Source organism: Misgurnus anguillicaudatus, chromosome 5 (genome assembly GCF_027580225.2).
Source record: "Misgurnus anguillicaudatus chromosome 5, ASM2758022v2, whole genome shotgun sequence".
NCBI classification, from domain to species: Eukaryota; Metazoa; Chordata; class Actinopteri; order Cypriniformes; family Cobitidae; genus Misgurnus; species Misgurnus anguillicaudatus.
This window is the reverse complement of record NC_073341.2, coordinates 30,092,968-30,113,005: the sequence shown is the minus strand read 5'-3', so window position 1 is coordinate 30,113,005 and position 20,038 is coordinate 30,092,968. Positions and strand designations below refer to the sequence as shown.

Below are 20,038 nucleotides of genomic sequence, written 5' to 3'. Positions count from 1 at the left end.
GATTTCACACTGTACACTCATTCTGCCGCTCTGTCTTTTGCCACTCAGTGGGCGTAACCACAGGCAATTTCGCCGAAGGTGACGTCACATGCATACCCTCTATTGCTATATAAAGATTTTTTTACAACTTCACTAACTCAGCGACAGCCTTTATTTAGGAATTCCAGCACTAGCTGGAATATAGCTAATCTTTTGTATTTAATACAAAGAGAAAACATACATCTGATGCAATATTTTTCCAGTACTGTTGACATTGTTATACAGTAAACACGGCAATCATTTACCTTTTAGTTTGTTTGGCTACCAGATTGCTTCATTTTCAGGGATGACATGACAGTGTGAGTCATGACTTAAGCTCTGTTGTGATGATAACAAAGTTAGTAAAAGTTATGGTTGTCAAAATATTACTAAAAACCAACTGAATGCTACAGTTGTGGCCGCCTTTCATCAAGATTATGTGGAAAAAATTGTTATAATAGGAACCATTTAATTTGTAAATTGAAATGTTACTGACACATTGTTTTTTGTCAACTTTAACCTTTATTTAACACTTGTAATTGCATAGGCATCTGTATGCACTGGGCTCACAACCTCAATTTAACATTGATGTTTGGTTGTTTTAATTTTCTAGTTTGACGTTTTAACACTGTGTGTTATATTTTGTTGGAAAAGTGGAATGATACACTAACAATGTGAATGTGAGAGTTATCAAAAACTGATAACTTACTGCAAACTGATGAAACAAATCCAACAAGCAGTCCTGATGTAGCATATAATCATTAATTCTGAATCAGCGCAAGTCCAAGCTGTTTTTGTCTGATGGGCACCAAGTCAGCGTATGTGAGGTTTTGTTGACTTGTCTACTGCGGCAAACACAGAGCATTTGAGTTATGCCACGTTTAGCAAGAAGATGTGCTGCATTAGTGAACCAACTATGTGCCAGAGGGCCCTTTTTAAAGAGTAATGTTTTTTATGGTCACGGCCTTGTGAAATAAATCCTTTTTGTGGCCAAGGATTCAGGAGGGATATTAAGCAAGATTGGATAACTAGGATAAGCTAAATAAATAATTTAGGAGAAGGAGGCATGCTTTGTGTTTGTTGTGAGCTGTTTGCTGACTTTATAGGTTTGTGTATAAACAAGTTGTGTTCGTTTCTCCAACAACAATATAGAGATTGGTGCAATTACAATTACCTTAGCCATGCTGATTTTATCTGCCCCATCTGATTCTCTGTATATTCTGGTATATTTCAATGTTTTTAAGAAACATAAATGCCTTCCATTTATGATTATTTACCTCCACCTCACAACCATATTTTGGATACTTGACACCAGCTTTTGGAGTAGACACCACTTTTTCTTGGTTTATTATGCAGAGTCGGATTAAGGTGTTATCTGGCGCCAGCTACACTAAATACTACCAAGAAAATCTCAGAGTAGGATCGAATTATGGGAACAAACCCTGTTACTCCCCCAGAATATAACTCGATGAGGAAACACTCAGTATTAAATGTCAGGAAAGTGTGGTTGGGTATTTGTTTGTGGGTGTGCGTGCATGTATGTGTGGGTGTGAGAAAGCATTGCAATGGGAAAATAGTCAATGCAATTGTACTTATTCAGTAAATATGAGTGAATGCACTTTTTTAGGGCGGAAATTGCTCTTGGTTAAGGAATATTAATTGATGTCTAAGATGTGATGAATTACTAAAAAATATGGCAAATGCTGTTTGGTCCTACTGGCTTTCTACACGCTCAGCCAACATAAATATGCAAAGAGAAAACATAACCACCAGCACTAACTCAGATAAGCTTTGTGAAAATCCAAACAGTCTAACTTTGCCAAATGTTGTTTGTGTTTTTAAAGGTAATGTGAAATAAGACTACCAATATTTGAAATACACGGATGATGTTCCTATTGGTGGGTTTTAATGAATGGAATTTATTGATGTGGAAATTTCTGTGGTAGTTTTGAGTGATTTGGTGGTTTATTGCTTAAGCCTTACTCAGAGATAGATAAATAAATTGTATATATGTGTAATAAAATAACCTAATTTTTTGTAATGATGGTGCTTGATTTTTATTTGTAATAAAAAATTTGGCATTTACCATTCTGACTTGGTTCTCTGACTCCTCTGTATATGTTTTCTAATACTCTAATACTATACTGTTTTATATCATTATTGTTATTTCAGTTGTACAGATCTAAATGTGTTTGTGCCACATTTACTTTCTTCATTCAAACAATCAATCAATCTCACAGATGTAATCATTTGCAGTAAATCATTAACTTTATAGCAACTTTGCAAGCTTAAGGTCTCTGCTATGCTTGACTCAGTGTACAACACACTGCAAAAGATTATTTTCAAGAAAACATTTGCTTAATATGTTTGTCTTGTTTTCAGTAAAAATATCTAAAAATTCTTAAATTAAGATATTTTATTTGATAAGCAAAACGACCCAAGAAAATAAGTCTAGTTTTTACACCAAAAATATCAAATTTAAGTGATTTTGTGCATAAAACGAGCAAAAAAATAAAAATCTGCCAATGGGGTAAGCAAAAATCTTGAACATTTGTCTTAAACACTAAATTCAAGAAAAATTTGCTTACCCCATTGGCAGATTTTTTTGCTTGTTTTATGCAAAAAATCCCTTCAATTTTATATTTTTGGTCATTTTCTTGGGTCGTTTTGCTCATCAAGAAAAAGCATCTTAATTTAAGAACTTTAAGATATTTTTACTGAAAACAAGACAAAAATATTAAGAATTTTTTTTCTTGAAAATTTTTTTTTTCAGTGCAGTAGTAATGTACATTGTGATTGGAGACTTATGATTTATATGAAGTGAAACATTTGTTGTGCTGATAAAGACTGCACTGCAAAAAATTATTTTCAAGAAAAAAAATCTTAGTAATTTTGTCTTGTTTTCAGTAAAAATATCTAAAAATTCTTTAAGAAGATGAACAAAACGACCCAAGAAAATAAGTTTTTAGACCAAAAATAACAAATTTAAGTGATTTTGTGCATAAAACAAGTTAAAAAAAATCTGCCAATTGGGTAAGCAAAAAAATCTTGAACATTTTTCTTAAACACTAAATTCAAGAAAAATTTGCTTACCCCATTAGACTTTTTTTGCTTGTTTTATGCACAAAATCACTTAAATTTGATATTTTTGATCTACAAACTAGACTTATTTTCTTGCGTTGTTTTCCTCATCAAGAAAAAACATCTTAATTTAAGAATTTTTAGATATTTTTACTGAAACCAAGGCCAAAATCATAAATCAAAAATCATTTTTTGCAGTGTGTGGTTTACCAGACCAAGAGTGACAAAGTATAACACGTATAAAATGTATTGTTTGTATAATTAACAGAATAAAAATACTGTAATGTCCTGAGGGAATATCAAATTTAAGTGATTTTGTGCATAAAACAAGCAAAAAAATCTTGAAAATTTTTCTTAAACACTAAATTCAACAAAATATTGCTTACCCCATTGGCAGATTTTTTTTTTTTGCTTGTTTTATGCACAGAATCACTTAAATTTGATTTTTTTTAAATCATTTTCTTGGGTCATTTTGCTCATCAAGACAAAGCATCTTAATCAAAGAACTTTTAGATATTTTTACTGAAAACAAGACAAAAATACTAAGAATCTTTTTCTTGAAAATATTTTTTTTTTATGCAGTATGTAATGTACATTGTGACACCAAGCTTTGAAAACTTTGTTACATTGGAGACTTATGATTTATATGAACTGAAACATATTTGTTGTGCTGATAAAGATTGTGGTTTACCAGATGTGACAATGTATAACATGTATAAAATTTATTGTTTGTATAATCAACAGAATAACAATACTGTAATGTCCTGAGGGAATACTTTTTACTCTCATCAGCATTAAATATCTATCATAAAAAACAGTAGTACAAGAGACAGAACAGAGATTTGTTACCTGATGACAGGCTGAAATGGCTTTAAGTGAGATAAATAAAGCAGGGCGACGGCTGATTCACCAGGGTTAGCAAAGCAATAATGGCATGGCTAGCATCAGCATCATCGTTAAACATGACCATTTAGACATATGTGCTTGGCAAAAAAAGCAGATGAAGGCCTCCGTGGGTTGTGAACACACCAAAACAGTCATGTTTAAAGCAGAGCAAGCAGAAACAAAGCAGTAACTAAGTAACGCTACATCTGCCTCTCCAATGAATCCATACACCCAATGGCAATGTAAGAGAGCTCATTACAGGCAAGCCAATAATGTTGCACTCAGTCAGCAAACACAATCAATTGGTCAAAACAGTTTGATAATCCTGTCAGAAGTTGTAATGAGTCATTTTCTATTTTAGTCAATATTGTTATTATAAAAGTTACAATATATTGATTTTGCTGTACTTTTTCCAAAACACCCTCCTCCCACAAATCCCACCCAATGATGGAATTACTGATGACTGGATATATCAGATCCATTCCTTAGGGTTTCGTAACACCTCCATCATTTTTGCTTCCCTAGTGCCTTTTGCGGGCTCATGCATGTACTCCCACCTGCAATGAGAACATACAGAGGACGGTTGACACATCATACAACAGATAACTTCAGCATCACTTTGGATTTTTAAAGAGGTTATGTTGTCATGAGGAATCAAATTGTCAAGAGTTATGTAAGCAATAAGGTACGAGAGGTTTTGCTGTATGGTGGATAAGTCACGGCTGAAGGGTGTTGTTAGGCACGACACAAAGTAGAGTGCCTGCAACCTCTTCAGCTGTGACTTATTTATGATAAAGCACTAGCCTTAAGTAGCTTATTATTACTTTATAAAACTGTTATTATACAATACAAATATTAAAGCAAAAAAAAAGTATTAACTCATCTTTCTTGAAATAAAATCTGGAAATAATGTCCCTGACCGACTGAACCACAATAAAATGTTTCATGTTTACATTGCTAAGGGTGCTGCGCATTGATATACAGAATTGTTGGGTGCAGTGATCATTGCGAAAATAAAATATAGCTATTGACTAATCAGAATTAAGAACTGGAACTACACTGTAAAAATGACTTTCTTATTTAGTATTTTTGTCTTGTTTCAGTAGAAATATCTAAATATTCTTAAATTAAAAATAAAAATAGGACACCAAGGCACTCTTCTTAATAATAAAACCGCTTTAAAAGGAATAGTCTACTCATTTTCAATATTAAAATATGTTATTACCTTAACTAAGAATTGTTGATACATCCCTCTATCATCTGTGTGCGTGCACGTAAGCGCTGGAGCGCGCTGCGACGCTTCGATAGCATTTAGCTTAGCCCCATTCATTTAAAAGAGGAACTATATTTTATGGCGTAATAGCACTTTTGGGAGTACTTCGCCTGAAAAGTCCGCTCCCCTTCTCACTCTCATAATGGGAGAGGGAGGGTGTTACTGCGCCGCGTCGAAGTACTCCCAAAAGTGCTATTACGCCATAAAATATAGTTCCTCTTTTAAATCCGCTTAGAAAAGCACTACGTTTTATTTTGTACCACCAAACTTGCTCGTATAACTACTCGTCTTAAATAGGAAAAACGTTGATGTGTTTGGTCACTTCTAAGTTTATCTCTAAATGGTACCATTAAATGAATGGGGCTAAGCTAAATGCTATCGAAGCGTCGCAGCGCGCTCCAGCGCTTACGTGCACGCACACAGATGATAGAGGTATGTATCAACAATTCTTAGTTAAGGTAATAACATATTTTAATATTGAAAATGAGTAGACTATTCCTTTAATAAAGGTGCTAGTTCATAATGGAACTTAAAAATACCACCAACATGTTTCGGCCTACATCTAGGCCTTCATCAGGGCAAAAATTATGAAGGCCTAGATGTAGGCCGAAACATGTTGGTGGTATTTTTAAGTTCCATTATGAACTAGAACCTTTATTAAAGCAGTTTTATTATTAAGAAGAGTGCCTTGGTGTCCTATTGTTATTTTTGATATTTTGCTTATTTGCCAAAGAGCACATTAACAAAGAGAGATTAATTTTTTCTTGAATTAAGCGTTTGAGAAAAATAAACTTATTTCAACTTCTTTATTTCTTATTTTCTACGGTCATTTTGCTTATCAATGAATGAATGAATGAATGAATGATTTATTTCAGACTGACAGTCAACACAGTTGAGCTAACAAGCAACCAAATATATGCTTCAGTCTGAAACAGGTGTAGGCTGAAGCCCTTGCTTATAATGCCTACCCTTTTTAAACATCATATTTTAACAACATAAAAATAAAAATAATAAGATAAAAAAATGTATTACCCTATACCATGTTATCAATGAAATACTGATAAAATTATAAACATTAATTTTGCCTATGCATACAGTTTCATAATCCAAATTCAACAAAGCAACTTGTTCAGTTATCACTCTTTAACTAGTTTCATATAGTTTCAGTGCATTATTTTTAAAGGAAAATACATTTTTCAAGGAAATACATCTTGATTTAAGAATTTTTAGATATTTATACTGAAAAAATAAAAAAATACTAAGTAAGAAAGCACTGCAAAAAATGACTTAGTAGTATTTTTGTCTTGTTTTCAGTAAAAATATCTAAAATGTATTTTCTTGATGAGCACACTGCAAAAAAATGATTTTCGAGAAAACGTTTTCTTAGTATTTTTAAAATTAAGATTTTTTTCTTGATGAGCAAAATAACCCAAGAAAATAAGTTTAGTTTTATCCCAAAAATATCAAATTTAAGTGATTTTGTGCATAAAACAAGCAAAATAATCTGCCAATGGGGTAAGCTATTTTTTCTTGAATTTAGTGTTTAAAAAAAAATCTTGAAAATTTTTCTTATTACCCCATTGGCAGATTTTTTTTACTTGTTTTATGCACAAATTCACTTAAATTTGATATTTTTGGTCTAAAAAAAAAACTAGACTTATTTTCTTGGGTCGTTTTGCTCATCAAGAAAAAGCGTCTTAACTTAAGAATTTTTAGATATTTTTACTGAAAACAAGACAAAATACTAAGAAAACATTTCAGTGCAAAATGACCTAGGAAAAAATGTCTAGTTTTTAGACCAAAAATATAAACTTTAAGTAAATTGGTGCTTAAAACAAGCAAAAAAAAATCAGCCCATGGAATAAGAAATTTTCTTGAAATAAGTTAAAATTTTTTATAAACATCTTCATTTAAGAATTTGTAGATATTTTTACTGAAAACAAAACAAAAATACTAAGTAAAAAGAGTCATTTTTTGCAGTGTAACTGTTTTATAAATGAAAATATAGTGCACTTTGACATTTTCAAACACAAAATTGACAATATAGGGATATAAAAATAGGGCTATAACGATTTTAAACTAATTTAAAAAAAAAATTCACAAAAGGGTCGGGCACAAAAAGATATTGCTGATTTGATAGACAAACCAATACATTTATTCATACAATTTCTTACCTTGCAGTAAGTGGCAGGGACATCAGAATACTCTCGATACGAGACCCAGGTGTGGCTAAGCCAAATTTCACCCCTCTGTCATACACTAAATTAAATTCCACATATCTAAAATGCACGGAAGTAAAGAGGGTTTGGTTAGCAGTTGGACATTTATGCCTGTACTGTATGACAAATGACATCAAATTCAATAGAAAAGACAAACCACAAGCTATTTACTGGGTCAAAAAAATTTATTTGCTATACAACAAGGCCCGGTTCCCCAAAACGTTCTTTTCTCCAAGTAGTTCTTAACCTATTCCTTAACCTCTCTCTTAACTCTATGGCACGATTCCCAAAACGTTGGTATGATAAGAATATCTTCTGTAAGTCACACTTTCGTAAAGTTGGTCTGGACCATTCGTAAGCTCTCTCTTAGCGTTGTTTGAGCGCAAAACGCTATCCTGCCACTGTGTCTTTAGAAATCAGTGCAGCGCAGTACAAGTCAAACTATGGTATGTTGACAATGATTTTATGTTATGGACATTTTAAGACTTATAATAAAATATGTTTGCAATGGATACAGGACTATTTATGCAGTTGACTTTATTTGGTATTAGAACTAATGAATCAAAGACGGCGCCGGTGTTGTGTCGAAGTTTGTTCCCCATCGAAGTCTGTTCCCTCTGTTTCTTATAGCGTTTTCATCACGTTACATTTATAATTTATTTAGAAAGATTAAAGATTTTAATTGGTTATACTAAAAAGCAATAATATAATGTATTCTATAATACAATTTATTAAATATTTCATACATTTAACAGTTTTATATTAGGGTATGTCTTTTAACATATTATCACAATATACTGTTTGTTTTAAAAAGGTTATGTTTCCATACATAATAAATATATATTATACATATAATATGATTCATACTGTAAAAATAATTGACTTACCATTAAGAACAATAAAGATACATTACATAAATGCACACATACATTATGCACTCAGTAGCCATTAAAACTTTCAATGTATATAAAGAATAAACGTATAACATCATAAAAACGTTATAAAACACACTACACTAAAGGGAAACATTGGGGAACAGACTTTGACACAACACAGGCCGCAGAGCCTCCCAAGACAACTCATTATGTATCGAACTCTCTATATCTGTTCATTGTAGATACTATAGGTTGCTTTTTATTGAAAACATTAACCAATGGCAATAAATACCGCATTAAACTGCAGCTGCTTGCGAATCAATTCTGATTGAAAAGTACCTTACCATTAGTATAAAAGTGTATTAAATAATTTTTAAACCCATGTCAAGAAGCGGCACAACGGGATAGGGAGGGTGGATGATTAGCTAGTATCCGTCTACCCGTATTACCGACAATTTGATAATTTAATTCATAGTCATTATTTTACGGATAACTTAAACTATGTTAAAATAAATGTTACTGGAATAATTTGAGTAATGTTTCATTTGCAAAGAACGTGTTATCTTTCTTAACGCCGTAATGCACCATCGCGTGAAGTGGAAATTGATCCTTGAGCGATCGATCCCAAATAATTCAGCACCTTCACTTGGGACAGCGTCTTGTTACGTCGAACTTAGAGGCAGCGTGTTAAGAAGCTCCCTAAGAGACACTTCGGGGAACACACTTAGGAACATAAACAACTTTGATAAGATATATATTTTTGAGTCTTCTTAGCGCGCCAAGAGTGAGTGTTATCGGGGAACCGGGCGCAAACCATTTGTATTAGTAAAAAAGTTTTTTTTATAAATAGAAAAATAGACCTCCTATGCTGAATTTGCATAAAATATTAAATTCTTCTTCAACTAACCTGCCTCGTCTGACCTGCTGCCAGTCTTTTTCCTCAGGGGTAAAAGAGTCATTCAGATGTTTGGTCACAATGGGCAGGTAACAGGGGACTACAGTTTGAGCACAGCTCTTCACAAAGCTAAAGACCTCATCCTCATTGGGGGAATCCAAATCATCAAAAAAGATCCCACCGATGCCTCTAGTCTCCCCTCGGTGACGGATGTAGAAGTAGTTGTCACACCTTGAGAAAGGGGTCAATGCAAAGGTTAACAGGATGTTGGGCTAGAAATGTGGCATAAGCTTGGCATTAATGTCAGCAACTGTGTGACCTGAAAAAGTACATTTAAAGGGATAGTTCAACATAAAATGTAAATTCTGTCATCATTTACTCACCCTAAAGTTGTTCCAAACCTGTATAAATGTCTTTGTTCTGCTGAACACTGAAGTTAATAACCAAAGAGATGTGGGGCACCATTCACTTCCATAGTATTATATTATCCTACCACGGAAGTCAATGGTGCCCCAGATCTGCTTGATTACAAACATTCTTTAAAATATATTAATTTTTTTCAGAAGAACATAGGAACAACTCAAGGATGAGTAAATGATGACATAATTTTTCAGTGAACTATCCCTTTAAACAAATCATTTTTAAGTTGCATGAAAAAATGTGATATATGAATAAATTATAATTTAAATTGTTTGCCTCAGTTAGCTAGCTCTCAAAGGATTTAAAGTTAGATTTCCTTTTTTGTGTAGTATGAGCATACACTGTAAAAAATGACTTTCTTACTTAGTATTTATGTCTTGTTTTCAGTAAAAATATCAAAAAAGTCTTAAATTAAGATGTATTTTCTTGATGACCAAAGTTACCTAGAAAAATAATGAAATAAAATTAATATTTTTTTAATAAAAAATATAAACTTTAAGTAAATTAGTGTTTTAAACAAGCAAAAACTGCAATGGAATTAGAAATATTTTCTTTAAAAATATGTTTACTTTTTTCATAAACACTTTATCTTATTCCATTGGCAGATTTTTTTTTGCTTGTTTTAAGCACAAATTCGCTTAAATTTTATATATTTATTTTTTGTCTAAAAACTAGACTTCTTTTCCTAGGTCATTTTATGCAACAAGAAAATACATCTTAATTTAAGAATTTTTAGATATTTTTACTGAAAACAAGACAAAAACTAAGTAAGAAAGTCATTTTTTGCAGTGAGGTATAACGACTACAAAACGGATGTCCCAAATCAACTGCTGACACCAAATAAATAGGCTAATTATTATTAAATATAATTTCAAAAGCTACTGTACTCCTTAAACAAAAGTAAAGTAAATGGATTTGGTTCCCCAGTTGGGGTGGAGGAGGGATGCCAGAGGAATTACTACACTTCTTACTTTACAGTTGTGATTGGTCAGATTAAATAAACTCATTCTCCTCCCAAAACTTTTGTTTAAAACTCCTTTATATATCTTATCATTCCTAAACAGTCGAAAAACACCCAGAAGATAGAAGCTTGTACACCACACATTGCACGTATACATACTGACACCCACCGACACACCCATACAAACTGCAACACACCCAAACTTCTTACCACTTTTTGAACTCTGGGTAATATTTGGGGTGATGCTTGTCACATGCGTCCTTCAAAGTTTTGTGGAAATGAGTTGCATCTTCCAAATCAATGTAAACTGGAGTGAGATCTGTACCTCCACCAAACCACCACTGCTTTGAGCCTATGGATGGGAGGATAAGTAAAATAAGCGCTATGGAGAAATTGAGGTAATAAAGAGATAAGTGCGGGGGTCACAGATAACAACATCCCCCTGCAAACATCTTCAGTGACCAGGCAAAAACACCCACCATCTGCTTCCTCGATCTCAAAGTATCTGTAGTTGAAGTGCACTGTGGGAATGTGGGGGTTTTTTGGGTGTATGACTGAACTCACACCCATGGCACGGAACGGTAACTTTCCTGGAACACATTGATAAAGCAAGACAGTTAGAACAATAGAGTATCACAAGTCCTGCAGACCATAGTCATTGCATTAAATGTCTCAAAACCACTGGAGTTCAAATCTAAAAACTAGAAGTATATATTATGATATAATGAACTTAATATGGGAAGTCAGAATCTCACCATCTTTTCCTTTCAGTACTTTTCCACGGCTGCGCATTTGCTTGGCGGCCTCTTCAGTAAGATACCCGGACACCACGGACACGTTCACACCTGCCTTCTCAAAAATCTTCCCATCTTGCATCACACAACTGATGCCCCCACCACCTTTATTAAACAAATAAAATACAAATTTGTAGCAAAGTAAAGTCTGCATATTAGGATAAGCATTTTTTTGACTTGTAGGCCTAAGCATAGGCCTTTACACTGCAAAAATTATTTTCAAGAAAAAAATTCTGAGTATTTTTGTCTTGTTTTCAGTAAAAATATCTAAAAATTCTTAAATTAAGATGCTTTTTCTTGATGAGCAAAACGATCCAAGAAAATAAGTCTAGTTTTAAGACCAAAAATATCAAATTTAAGTGATTTTATGCATAAAACAAGCAAAAAATCCTGCCAATGGGGTAAGCAAATTTTTCTTGGATTTTTCTGGAATTTAGTATTTAAAAAAAAAGATTTTTTGCTTACCCCATTAGCAGATTTTGTTGCTTGTTTTATGCATAAAATCACTTAAATTTGATATTTTTTTGGTCTAAAAACTAGACTTATTTTCTTGGGTCGTTTTGCTCATCAAGAAAAAGCATCTTAATTTAAGAATTTTTAGATATTTTTACTGAAAACGAGACAAAAAACTAAGATTTTTTTCTTGAAAATCATTTTTTCTGCAGTGAATATAACATTTATGCATCTGGCAGATGCTCTTGTCCAAAGCCACTTCAATCTATACATTTTTACCAGACATTACATGGCAAAATTTATGTAAACATCTTAAAGGGATAGTTAACCCAAAAATACATTTTTGTCATCCCTTACGAAAATGAACCATGTTTTTTTGTGGTAAAAGTGTAGTAACCATGTTTTTACTACAGTAACCATGGTTTAACTATGGTTATTGTTTATAAAACCATGGTTATTTGTGGTAACTATGGTTTTACTACAGTAACCATGTTTTTTTCTCGTTTTAACTGTAGTAAAACCATGGTTAATTGTCGTAAGGTAATATTTACTCATCCTCAAGTTGTTCAAAACCTGTCTACATGTATTTGTTCTGCTGAACACAAAGAAAGCTATTTGAAGAAGTTTATTAACCAAACAGATCTGAGGCACCATTTACTTCTATAGTATTATTTTTCCTACTATAAAAGTCAGTGGTGCCCCAGGTCAATATGACACCCATTACTGCATGTTAAACATTTCATTATACATCTATTGGCACTCATAGAAAGTTTTTGGGGTGCTGTAGTGTTTGTTTAAGTTTTAGTGTTTTTCAACCTGGAGTCAAGGACCTGCTAGGGAACCTCAAGATGACTTGGAATAAGACAAAACAAGCTTTAAAACAACTAAAATTAATATATTTCTAAGTGGAAATTATTAAAACATATATATAGGGAGGGAGGGCCTATAAAGGCATAGTGAAATGGCCGATCAGAAGCCCCATTGACTTCTACAGTATTAATTTTCCTACTATGTAAGTCAAGAAATTCCTCAAAATATCTTTATTCATGTTAATCAGATCAAAGACATCTATACAGGTCTGCAACAACATAAGAGTGAGTAAATGATGACAGAATTTCCATTTTTGGGTAAACTATCCCTTTAAGAAAAAAAATATGTATCTAGCCCCTGTGTGACCCCTGTTTCGCAACTTGTGTTTCACTCTTTTACTGAAGTTTTAATCAAACCATCTTAATAATGCTTTTAATTAAAACAAATAGATATTTAAAACAAGAATATAAGTGAAGCAATACACAAAAAATGAGCAAACCTTCTTTTCGACTCCATCTGTCCACTCTAAACGTGCCTCCATCCACTTTCTCCAGAGCTTTACAGAAGGCAGCCTGTGTTTCCATGATCAGCATCTCCATTCTCGTTGACAACTCGTCTTTCCTCTGCTCTAAGTCACTGATGTCAGTAACTGGTGCGGACATGAACGACTTGCATCTCTCCTTTATGTCCCCCTCGGATTCTTTAACTTTGATGATCTTGGTTGCCATTTCTGCCCGCTGAAAGTGACTTACACCTGCCGCCACAACACCAGTGACAGCGGCCGCTCCAGCTGCCAGGAATACTTTACCGAAACGGAATGAGATCCAGCCCTGCGATGAATGAGACATCGGTCTCGTTGCTGTTCTTATGAATGACCATTTTCCTCCTGGAAGAAAGGCACTTTTACGAAGGGATACAAAAGAATGATAAGCAGCCGTACCATGCGCCGAGCGGTACACTTTGCACAGTCTTGCTCCTGATCTTATAGTGCTGTTTATTGTGTACAAAGTTAGCGAAGTCATTTTGCCTGCTGAGCGCAAACAACTGTCTCTGTCTGCTCTGTCCTCACTTTCTCAATGGCAAACAGGATCATATGAAGTGGAAGTATTGTGACTATATGCTATTTTGCACGTAGCTTCTGTAATAGTTCCGACTTTGGGGGCGTGTCTTGGTGTTTGAAGACTTGCTGTGCATTATGGGAAACGTATTTTTTTCCATTTGCGAGCCGCGTTACGTACTGTAATATTGACTACATATCCCACACATATGAGAAGAACAAGATAAAGTGTGTGACAGCACTGTACAGTAAAAACGGTGGAATATTTCTCACGTGTTCTGTTAAATCCTACAACAAATATGTAAAACATATTTTTATTATCATGTGCACTTTGGTCAAATGTATTGACGAGAAAGACGAAGGAAAAAGTACGATAAACTACAAGACTATTGACAATTTAAATACTATAATATACAAACATTATAAAATATAAAATAATATACAAAGACAAGCAAAGAAGAATAATCAAAATAAACAATACACAATAGCAAAAGTCAACTTGAAGTATAAATACGAGAGCCCGTGCGCAATAAAACAATTAACAATAAAAATAAACATTTTACAATGTAATGATGCAATGCAGGTAACAGGTAAAGTGGTCATAAACTGTGAGTGTAAAGTGTAAGTGTTTAAATTGTCAATGCTTAGTCCAAATAGTTTGAGGTGTTATTTGCTAAAGTGCAGCGTGCCATTGAGTATTTTATTAAAAAACAAATCTTGTGAAGTGTAAAGCTGGGATTTTGTAGATTTTTCATTTAATACATTTTAATGACAACAATATTTGTATTTAAACTTTATGGTCTATTCATTAGAAAATATCTCTCATACATATATACATACATACATAGTCAGTTTTACGGTTTTTATTCACAAATATTATAGTCATATAAACCAAAGTATCTTTTACTGTGCCTTTCTAGTTTTCCATTAACTGTATCATTGATTAAATCTGTCTGGATCTCCCTTCTACATTTACAGAGAGTCTGCGCATGCGCGCGCACCACTACAGGCAGTGTTGTTTGTCTCCATGTCAACACCTGTTACAAGCCACTTTGAAACTGAGGCCACCAAAGGATTAAAGCGAGCTGTTCTTTAATGAACAGGTGCGCATGGAGACCTGCTTTATAGAATATATATATGACGACCATTTTTTATTATTTTGCGATTGACACGAGATAAGAGAATACAGAAGTGTTGAAGGTAAGGTTATTTTCAGGTAGCCTAAATAATAAACTGTAAAGAAGTTAATTCTATAATCAGCTGGTAAGTCAGATCTGTTAGTGTTATAGACTGACAGGACCACATGAACAAGGCAATGCAGTGTTATAATATTAGGCCAAATGCATGCTTTAATACGCTAAATGTCCTAGAACAATAATAGACATATCTGGTTAGTATTCTAAAAAAGTTGTTAATATATAAATTGGGTCTGCAATTTCTAAATTTAGTTAAAAAACAATTAAAATGGAAAAATATAAGCCAGAAAAACATACAGTGACAACAGTTTAGAAATATAAGACATTTTCATTTGATATGATGCTTTAATTGATTTCATGATGGCATGACGATGACACACATTTGGCATTATATATTATAAATCTCTTTTGCACTATTCATGTCTACATCTGCTTATCTTTCTGAATACATCCAAGCTGTATAAATTTAAAACCCTAGTGCATTTGCAACCCTAGTACATTAATATACAAAATATACAAACCTATGTTTATGTTTAAAGATGCAGTGTGTCATTTTAAGAAGGATCTCTTGACCAAAATGCAATACAAAACTTTATTAACAGGGGTGTGTGAAGACCTTTCATAATGAACCGTTATGTTTTTATTACCTTTGAATAAGACGTTTTTATCTACATACACTGAGGGTCCCCTTACGTGGAAGTCGCCATTTTGTGCCGTCACGTTTCTACAGAAGCCCTTAGCGGAAAAACTTATTTTACTAATTTGTCTCTGATGATGACATGTTTTTCTGGCGGTAACTACCGTAGCTTCTCTATGCGTTTTAAAAGCGAGGGGTGAGCAGTGGACTGAGCCGTTGGTTGCAATTCGCAATCTCACCACTAGATGCCGCTAAAATTTACACACTGCACCTTTAAAGGAATAGATCACTCAAAAATTACATTTTTGTCAATGTGTTTTCTAATCCTCATGTTGTTCTAAACCGGTACGATTTTATTTATTTATTTATTTATTTGATGAACACAAAATAAGATATTTTAATAAATGATGGTAAGCACACAGCTGATTGTAACCATTGACTTCCATAGTAGGAAAACAAATATTATGGGAAGTATTGTTGTAAAAGATGAAGAAAATATTTTGATAAATGATGGTAAGCTCAAAGTTGATGGTACCCACTGAATTCCATCATATTTGTTTTTAATTATTTCTCCATGTCATCTATACGATTTTTTAAATATAAGCCATACACTGCAAAAAATTATTTTCAAGAACAAAATTTCTTAGTATTTTTGTCTTGTTTTCAGTTAAAGTATCAAAAATTCTTAAATTAAGATGCTTTTTCTTTATGAGCAAAACGACCCAAGAAAATAAGTCTAGTTTTTAGACCAAAAATATAAAATTTGAGTGATTTTGTGCATAAAACAAGCAAAAAAATATTGAAATTTTTTCTTAAACACAAAATTCAAGAAAAATTTGCTTACCCCATTGACAGATTTTTGCTTGTTATAAATACTAAGATTTTTTTTCTTAAAAATATTTTTTTGGAGTGTATCTATGCTCTTAACAGAAGTAAGTTTTTTTCTAATTTTGTTTGGATGGGACACAGGTTTTATATTTGCAGTGCTTCTGTGAGGATCTTTCATGGTGGGGAACACAAAAAGAATGAGTGTTTCTGAAGTCAAAAACACTCAGGATGAGTATGAGGATGATTTTGAGAAAGATCTGGATTGGCTTATCAGTGAGGAGAGCAAGAGTGAACAGGTTAGTCTCTGCACAGTGAAAAACAGTGAGGTGCATATCTCTCTGGAATAATGTTTTAATGCGTGGTGTTTGGTTACACAGACGCTGTCTGAAATCCACCCCACTGACACAGATCCATACCCACTTTCACTTAACCAGAAAACCATGTCTGATAGGATTGCATTATTCAACACATGCGCTCTATGTATCTGATTCACCCTTCAGTCCACTTGGTGCTGTAATTATTTCACCTCTCATTTTATTCTGTATTTCTTCATCAGGATCCTGATGATTATGATATTGAAGCTCAAATCGACAAGGAGCTTGCAGAAGATGAGCTTAAAGAAGACAAAAGGAAAGATGGGGATGTGGATAATAATGAAGGAGAGGAAAGGTGGCCAACGCCCATGGAGCCATTAGAGGGTGTGTTAGATCCTGACAACCAGGTAACCTCTCCACAGCTGAAGAATGATGAAGATCTCGATGAAGAAAAGAAATACATTTTAGATAAGATCCAAGAGGCTAACAGGCAACTGCAAGACCAAGAACCTCCAGACCAGAGCCGCCGCAGACGCCTGCAGTTTAAAGACAGCTTAGTAGATCTAGTGGTGCCTGCTCAGGAGTTTGAGACTCAGGAGAGAAACAGAGCCCTCTATAGTGCCTTAGAAGATGATGCGGAGGTGTCAGAACAAATGCAGAAACTAAAGATCTCTCATAGTGAAAAGCCAGGAGACCACGCAAATGAGGAGGAACGCAATGAAGGAACAAAAGAAGGACGGGTTTTGGTGGAAAAAGACGGAAAGTTTGACTTGGTGAGTCTAAAGGAGGTGGAAAGTCAAGGATTGCTACCTCCTTTGGCAATATCTCACGGTAATGATAATCTGCAAGGATCCTCAAGGCAAAGTGAGTCTAGCCTCCAACCTAATAAGAGTCCTGTAACTTCCCCGAGACAACATTCCACCTCGCCTTTCCCCCCTGGCATTGAGTCCCTGTATGTCCCTAAACCTCCAGCGAAACGCAGGAACAGACCCAGTTCTGCCAGACCATCGCAAAGGGGAACATGGGTACATGGCACCAAGCGCAGGGTTCAGTCAGCAAACGGAGCATCCTCACATGTAACCTTTACCCTCTCACCACAGCAGAAAGAATTACTGGCCAAACATCAGGAGCGAAGAGAGAGGCAGGCTAAAGAGGTGTTCGTTGTTTTTTTATTTGTTTAAAGGCGGGGTGCATGATCTCTGAAGGCCAATTTTGATATTTGAAGTCCCCTAAACAAACACGCCCCTACTCCAATAGAATCTGGACCTTCTTTTGATAGACTCGCCCCACACATACGCAGCCCAGGCAACGATGTCGGTTAGTAGACACGCCCCTTACTGCTGATTGGCTACAAGTGTGTTTTTCTACTTGGCCCGACTGCTTTCCAAAGTGTTTTTCAAAAATCATGCACCCCGCCTTTAAGTGCAATCATTGTCATATAGTGTCTTTTCTTAATCATTAATCTGTCTAATCTATCATATCATAATGGTGCAATGTCGTGATAAGGGTATAATTGATTTAAATTTACATGCATACATTTTTAATGTTGTGTTTTCTGTTCCCTGATAACTTTTGGTCTTTTATCAGGACGAGCAGAAGAGAAAAGAGGAAGAAGAACAGAAGCGACAGGAAAACGAGCAGGCCTTCCAGTCATGGCTTATGAGGAAGAGAGACCAATTACATGAAGAAAAGAGGGTCCAGAAAGCACAGGAAATGGAAAGGATGAGCTGCAAGGTGTGTCCACTAGAGGGAGCCATTTAAACATGTACGTTTAATGGCCCTAATGTAACCACCTGTATTTCTGGTTAGATGGCCAATTAAGTAAGCCCTATGTATATGTGCCCACCAAAGCACATTCTATTAAGTTTCAATTGTAATATTTATTTATTTATTATTACATATTTTTTATACTAGCTTGGCTTGGTTTATATATGTTAATATTTGAAACAATACTAAAACAAATCAACAAGTAAAACAAAAGTAAAAAAAGTTTTGAGTAGACTATATCAAAAAGTAGCCCTCCAGATTGTTTTATTCATGGTGGTAGCCCTTGCCCAAAAAAAGGTTGGAGACCCCCAAAAGGTTGGAGACCCCCAAAAGGTTGGAGACCCCCAAAAAGGTTGGAGACCCGGGACCCTGTTTTAGGGGCTAAGAGTAAACTGAGTGTGGCTTTTCATTTTTGTTGTTGGTATGGCAGAGGGACTGTGGTGACCCAGAGAAGTCCTTTAAAAGCTGGCTTCAGAAAAAACAGGAACAGCAGCTGAAAGAAAAACAGCTGGAAGATATGAAGAGACTGGAAAAGGAGAGCGGCTTTTGCCTGCACAGCCGAGAAGAGAGCGAAAAGGCCTTCAGACAGTGAGTTATTAGCTGTTCTTAACCATCTCACTTATGCAGAAGAAAACAAAACAATCTAGAAATATATATCTTGCTTTCTTTTACCATAGTTGGTTAAGACGAAAGCGTGCCGAGAAACGGGCAGAGCAGCAGGCAGCTCGAGAGCGTTCTCGCAGGCTGGTGCTGGAAGAGCGGAGAGCCAGACGCATGCGTGACCTGCTCTGCACTGTTAATGAGATCAAATCCTTTCGATTCAGTGAGCCCTATGGAAATCGCTACTGAAGAGATCCTGCTATAGACCATTAATACAACTTCAAACTATTCTCATTGTGGTTTCTGCTAAATGAATCATCTATTTATCAGTATCTATGGTTTCCTTTTAATATACCATCTACCTGATACAGAAGATGAAAGAACGTGGCACAAAGAGGACAATAAAAGACCTCTAATCTTCCATTCATCCTTTTATTAATATACAAAGATGAAACAGGTGCTTCAGTTCATGTCCGAGAGCTTTAAGCACTTGAAATAATTGCTATACCGAGATGATTTAATTGAGTGAATGTTGAAACATTAGACATTCTCATCACCTTGAACATTATCCAGTAGACTTTGCTAGTGTACTACTACTGCATATCTCCTGCAGATACAATAAAAATGCAGCAGTTAAGACCCAAGGCCACAAGTTAATATTGTAATCCAATCATCCTTATCCTCTGGGCTTTGGTTAGGTGGTCTATATGTGCCACATATTTTATTAATGGTTGCTCTTGTTCTGATATGCATGCAACACTGTGCATGAGTTTTTTTATTGTGATATTATGTTAAATGTTTTAACATATTTACGACCTACATAAATCAACCTAATTATCAAAAATAAAATGTACTTTTGCAATTATCATGTTTCCACCACAAATAACTGATGTTGAACAGTGTATAACTAAACTGAATTGAATATGAACATACTTGGAATTTATTGGTAAGGTAA

General features: G+C 34.4%; 2 protein-coding genes across 3 annotated transcripts; one reads left to right on the top strand and one right to left on the bottom strand.

The window, feature by feature from the left end:
• Nucleotides 1–3,806: 3,806 nt before the first annotated feature.
• On the bottom strand, nt 3,807–13,858 carry cpox (coproporphyrinogen oxidase). The gene is made up of 7 exons (XM_055167851.2): nt 13,184–13,858; nt 11,383–11,526; nt 11,107–11,217; nt 10,838–10,979; nt 9,259–9,477; nt 7,432–7,536; nt 3,807–4,541 (listed from the first exon to the last, which is right to left on the bottom strand). Exons 1-7 carry the CDS (start codon nt 13,704–13,706, stop codon nt 4,457–4,459), a joined length of 1,329 nt encoding a protein of 442 aa, XP_055023826.1. The 5' UTR covers nt 13,707–13,858; the 3' UTR covers nt 3,807–4,456.
• A 460-nt stretch (nt 13,859–14,318) lies between these two features.
• ccdc181 (coiled-coil domain containing 181) lies at nt 14,319–19,740 on the top strand. Of its 2 annotated transcripts, none has more exons than XM_055167848.2 (6): nt 14,319–14,844; nt 16,544–16,698; nt 16,959–17,870; nt 18,304–18,450; nt 18,914–19,071; nt 19,161–19,740. In XM_055167848.2, exons 2-6 carry the CDS (start codon nt 16,579–16,581, stop codon nt 19,330–19,332), a joined length of 1,509 nt encoding a protein of 502 aa, XP_055023823.1. In that variant the 5' UTR covers nt 14,319–14,844; nt 16,544–16,578; the 3' UTR covers nt 19,333–19,740. The 2 variants fall into 2 exon arrangements, with proteins under 2 accessions (XP_055023823.1, XP_055023822.1); XM_055167847.2 differs by having other exon boundaries at nt 14,320–14,941.
• The last annotated feature ends 298 nt before the right edge of the window (nt 19,741–20,038 follow it).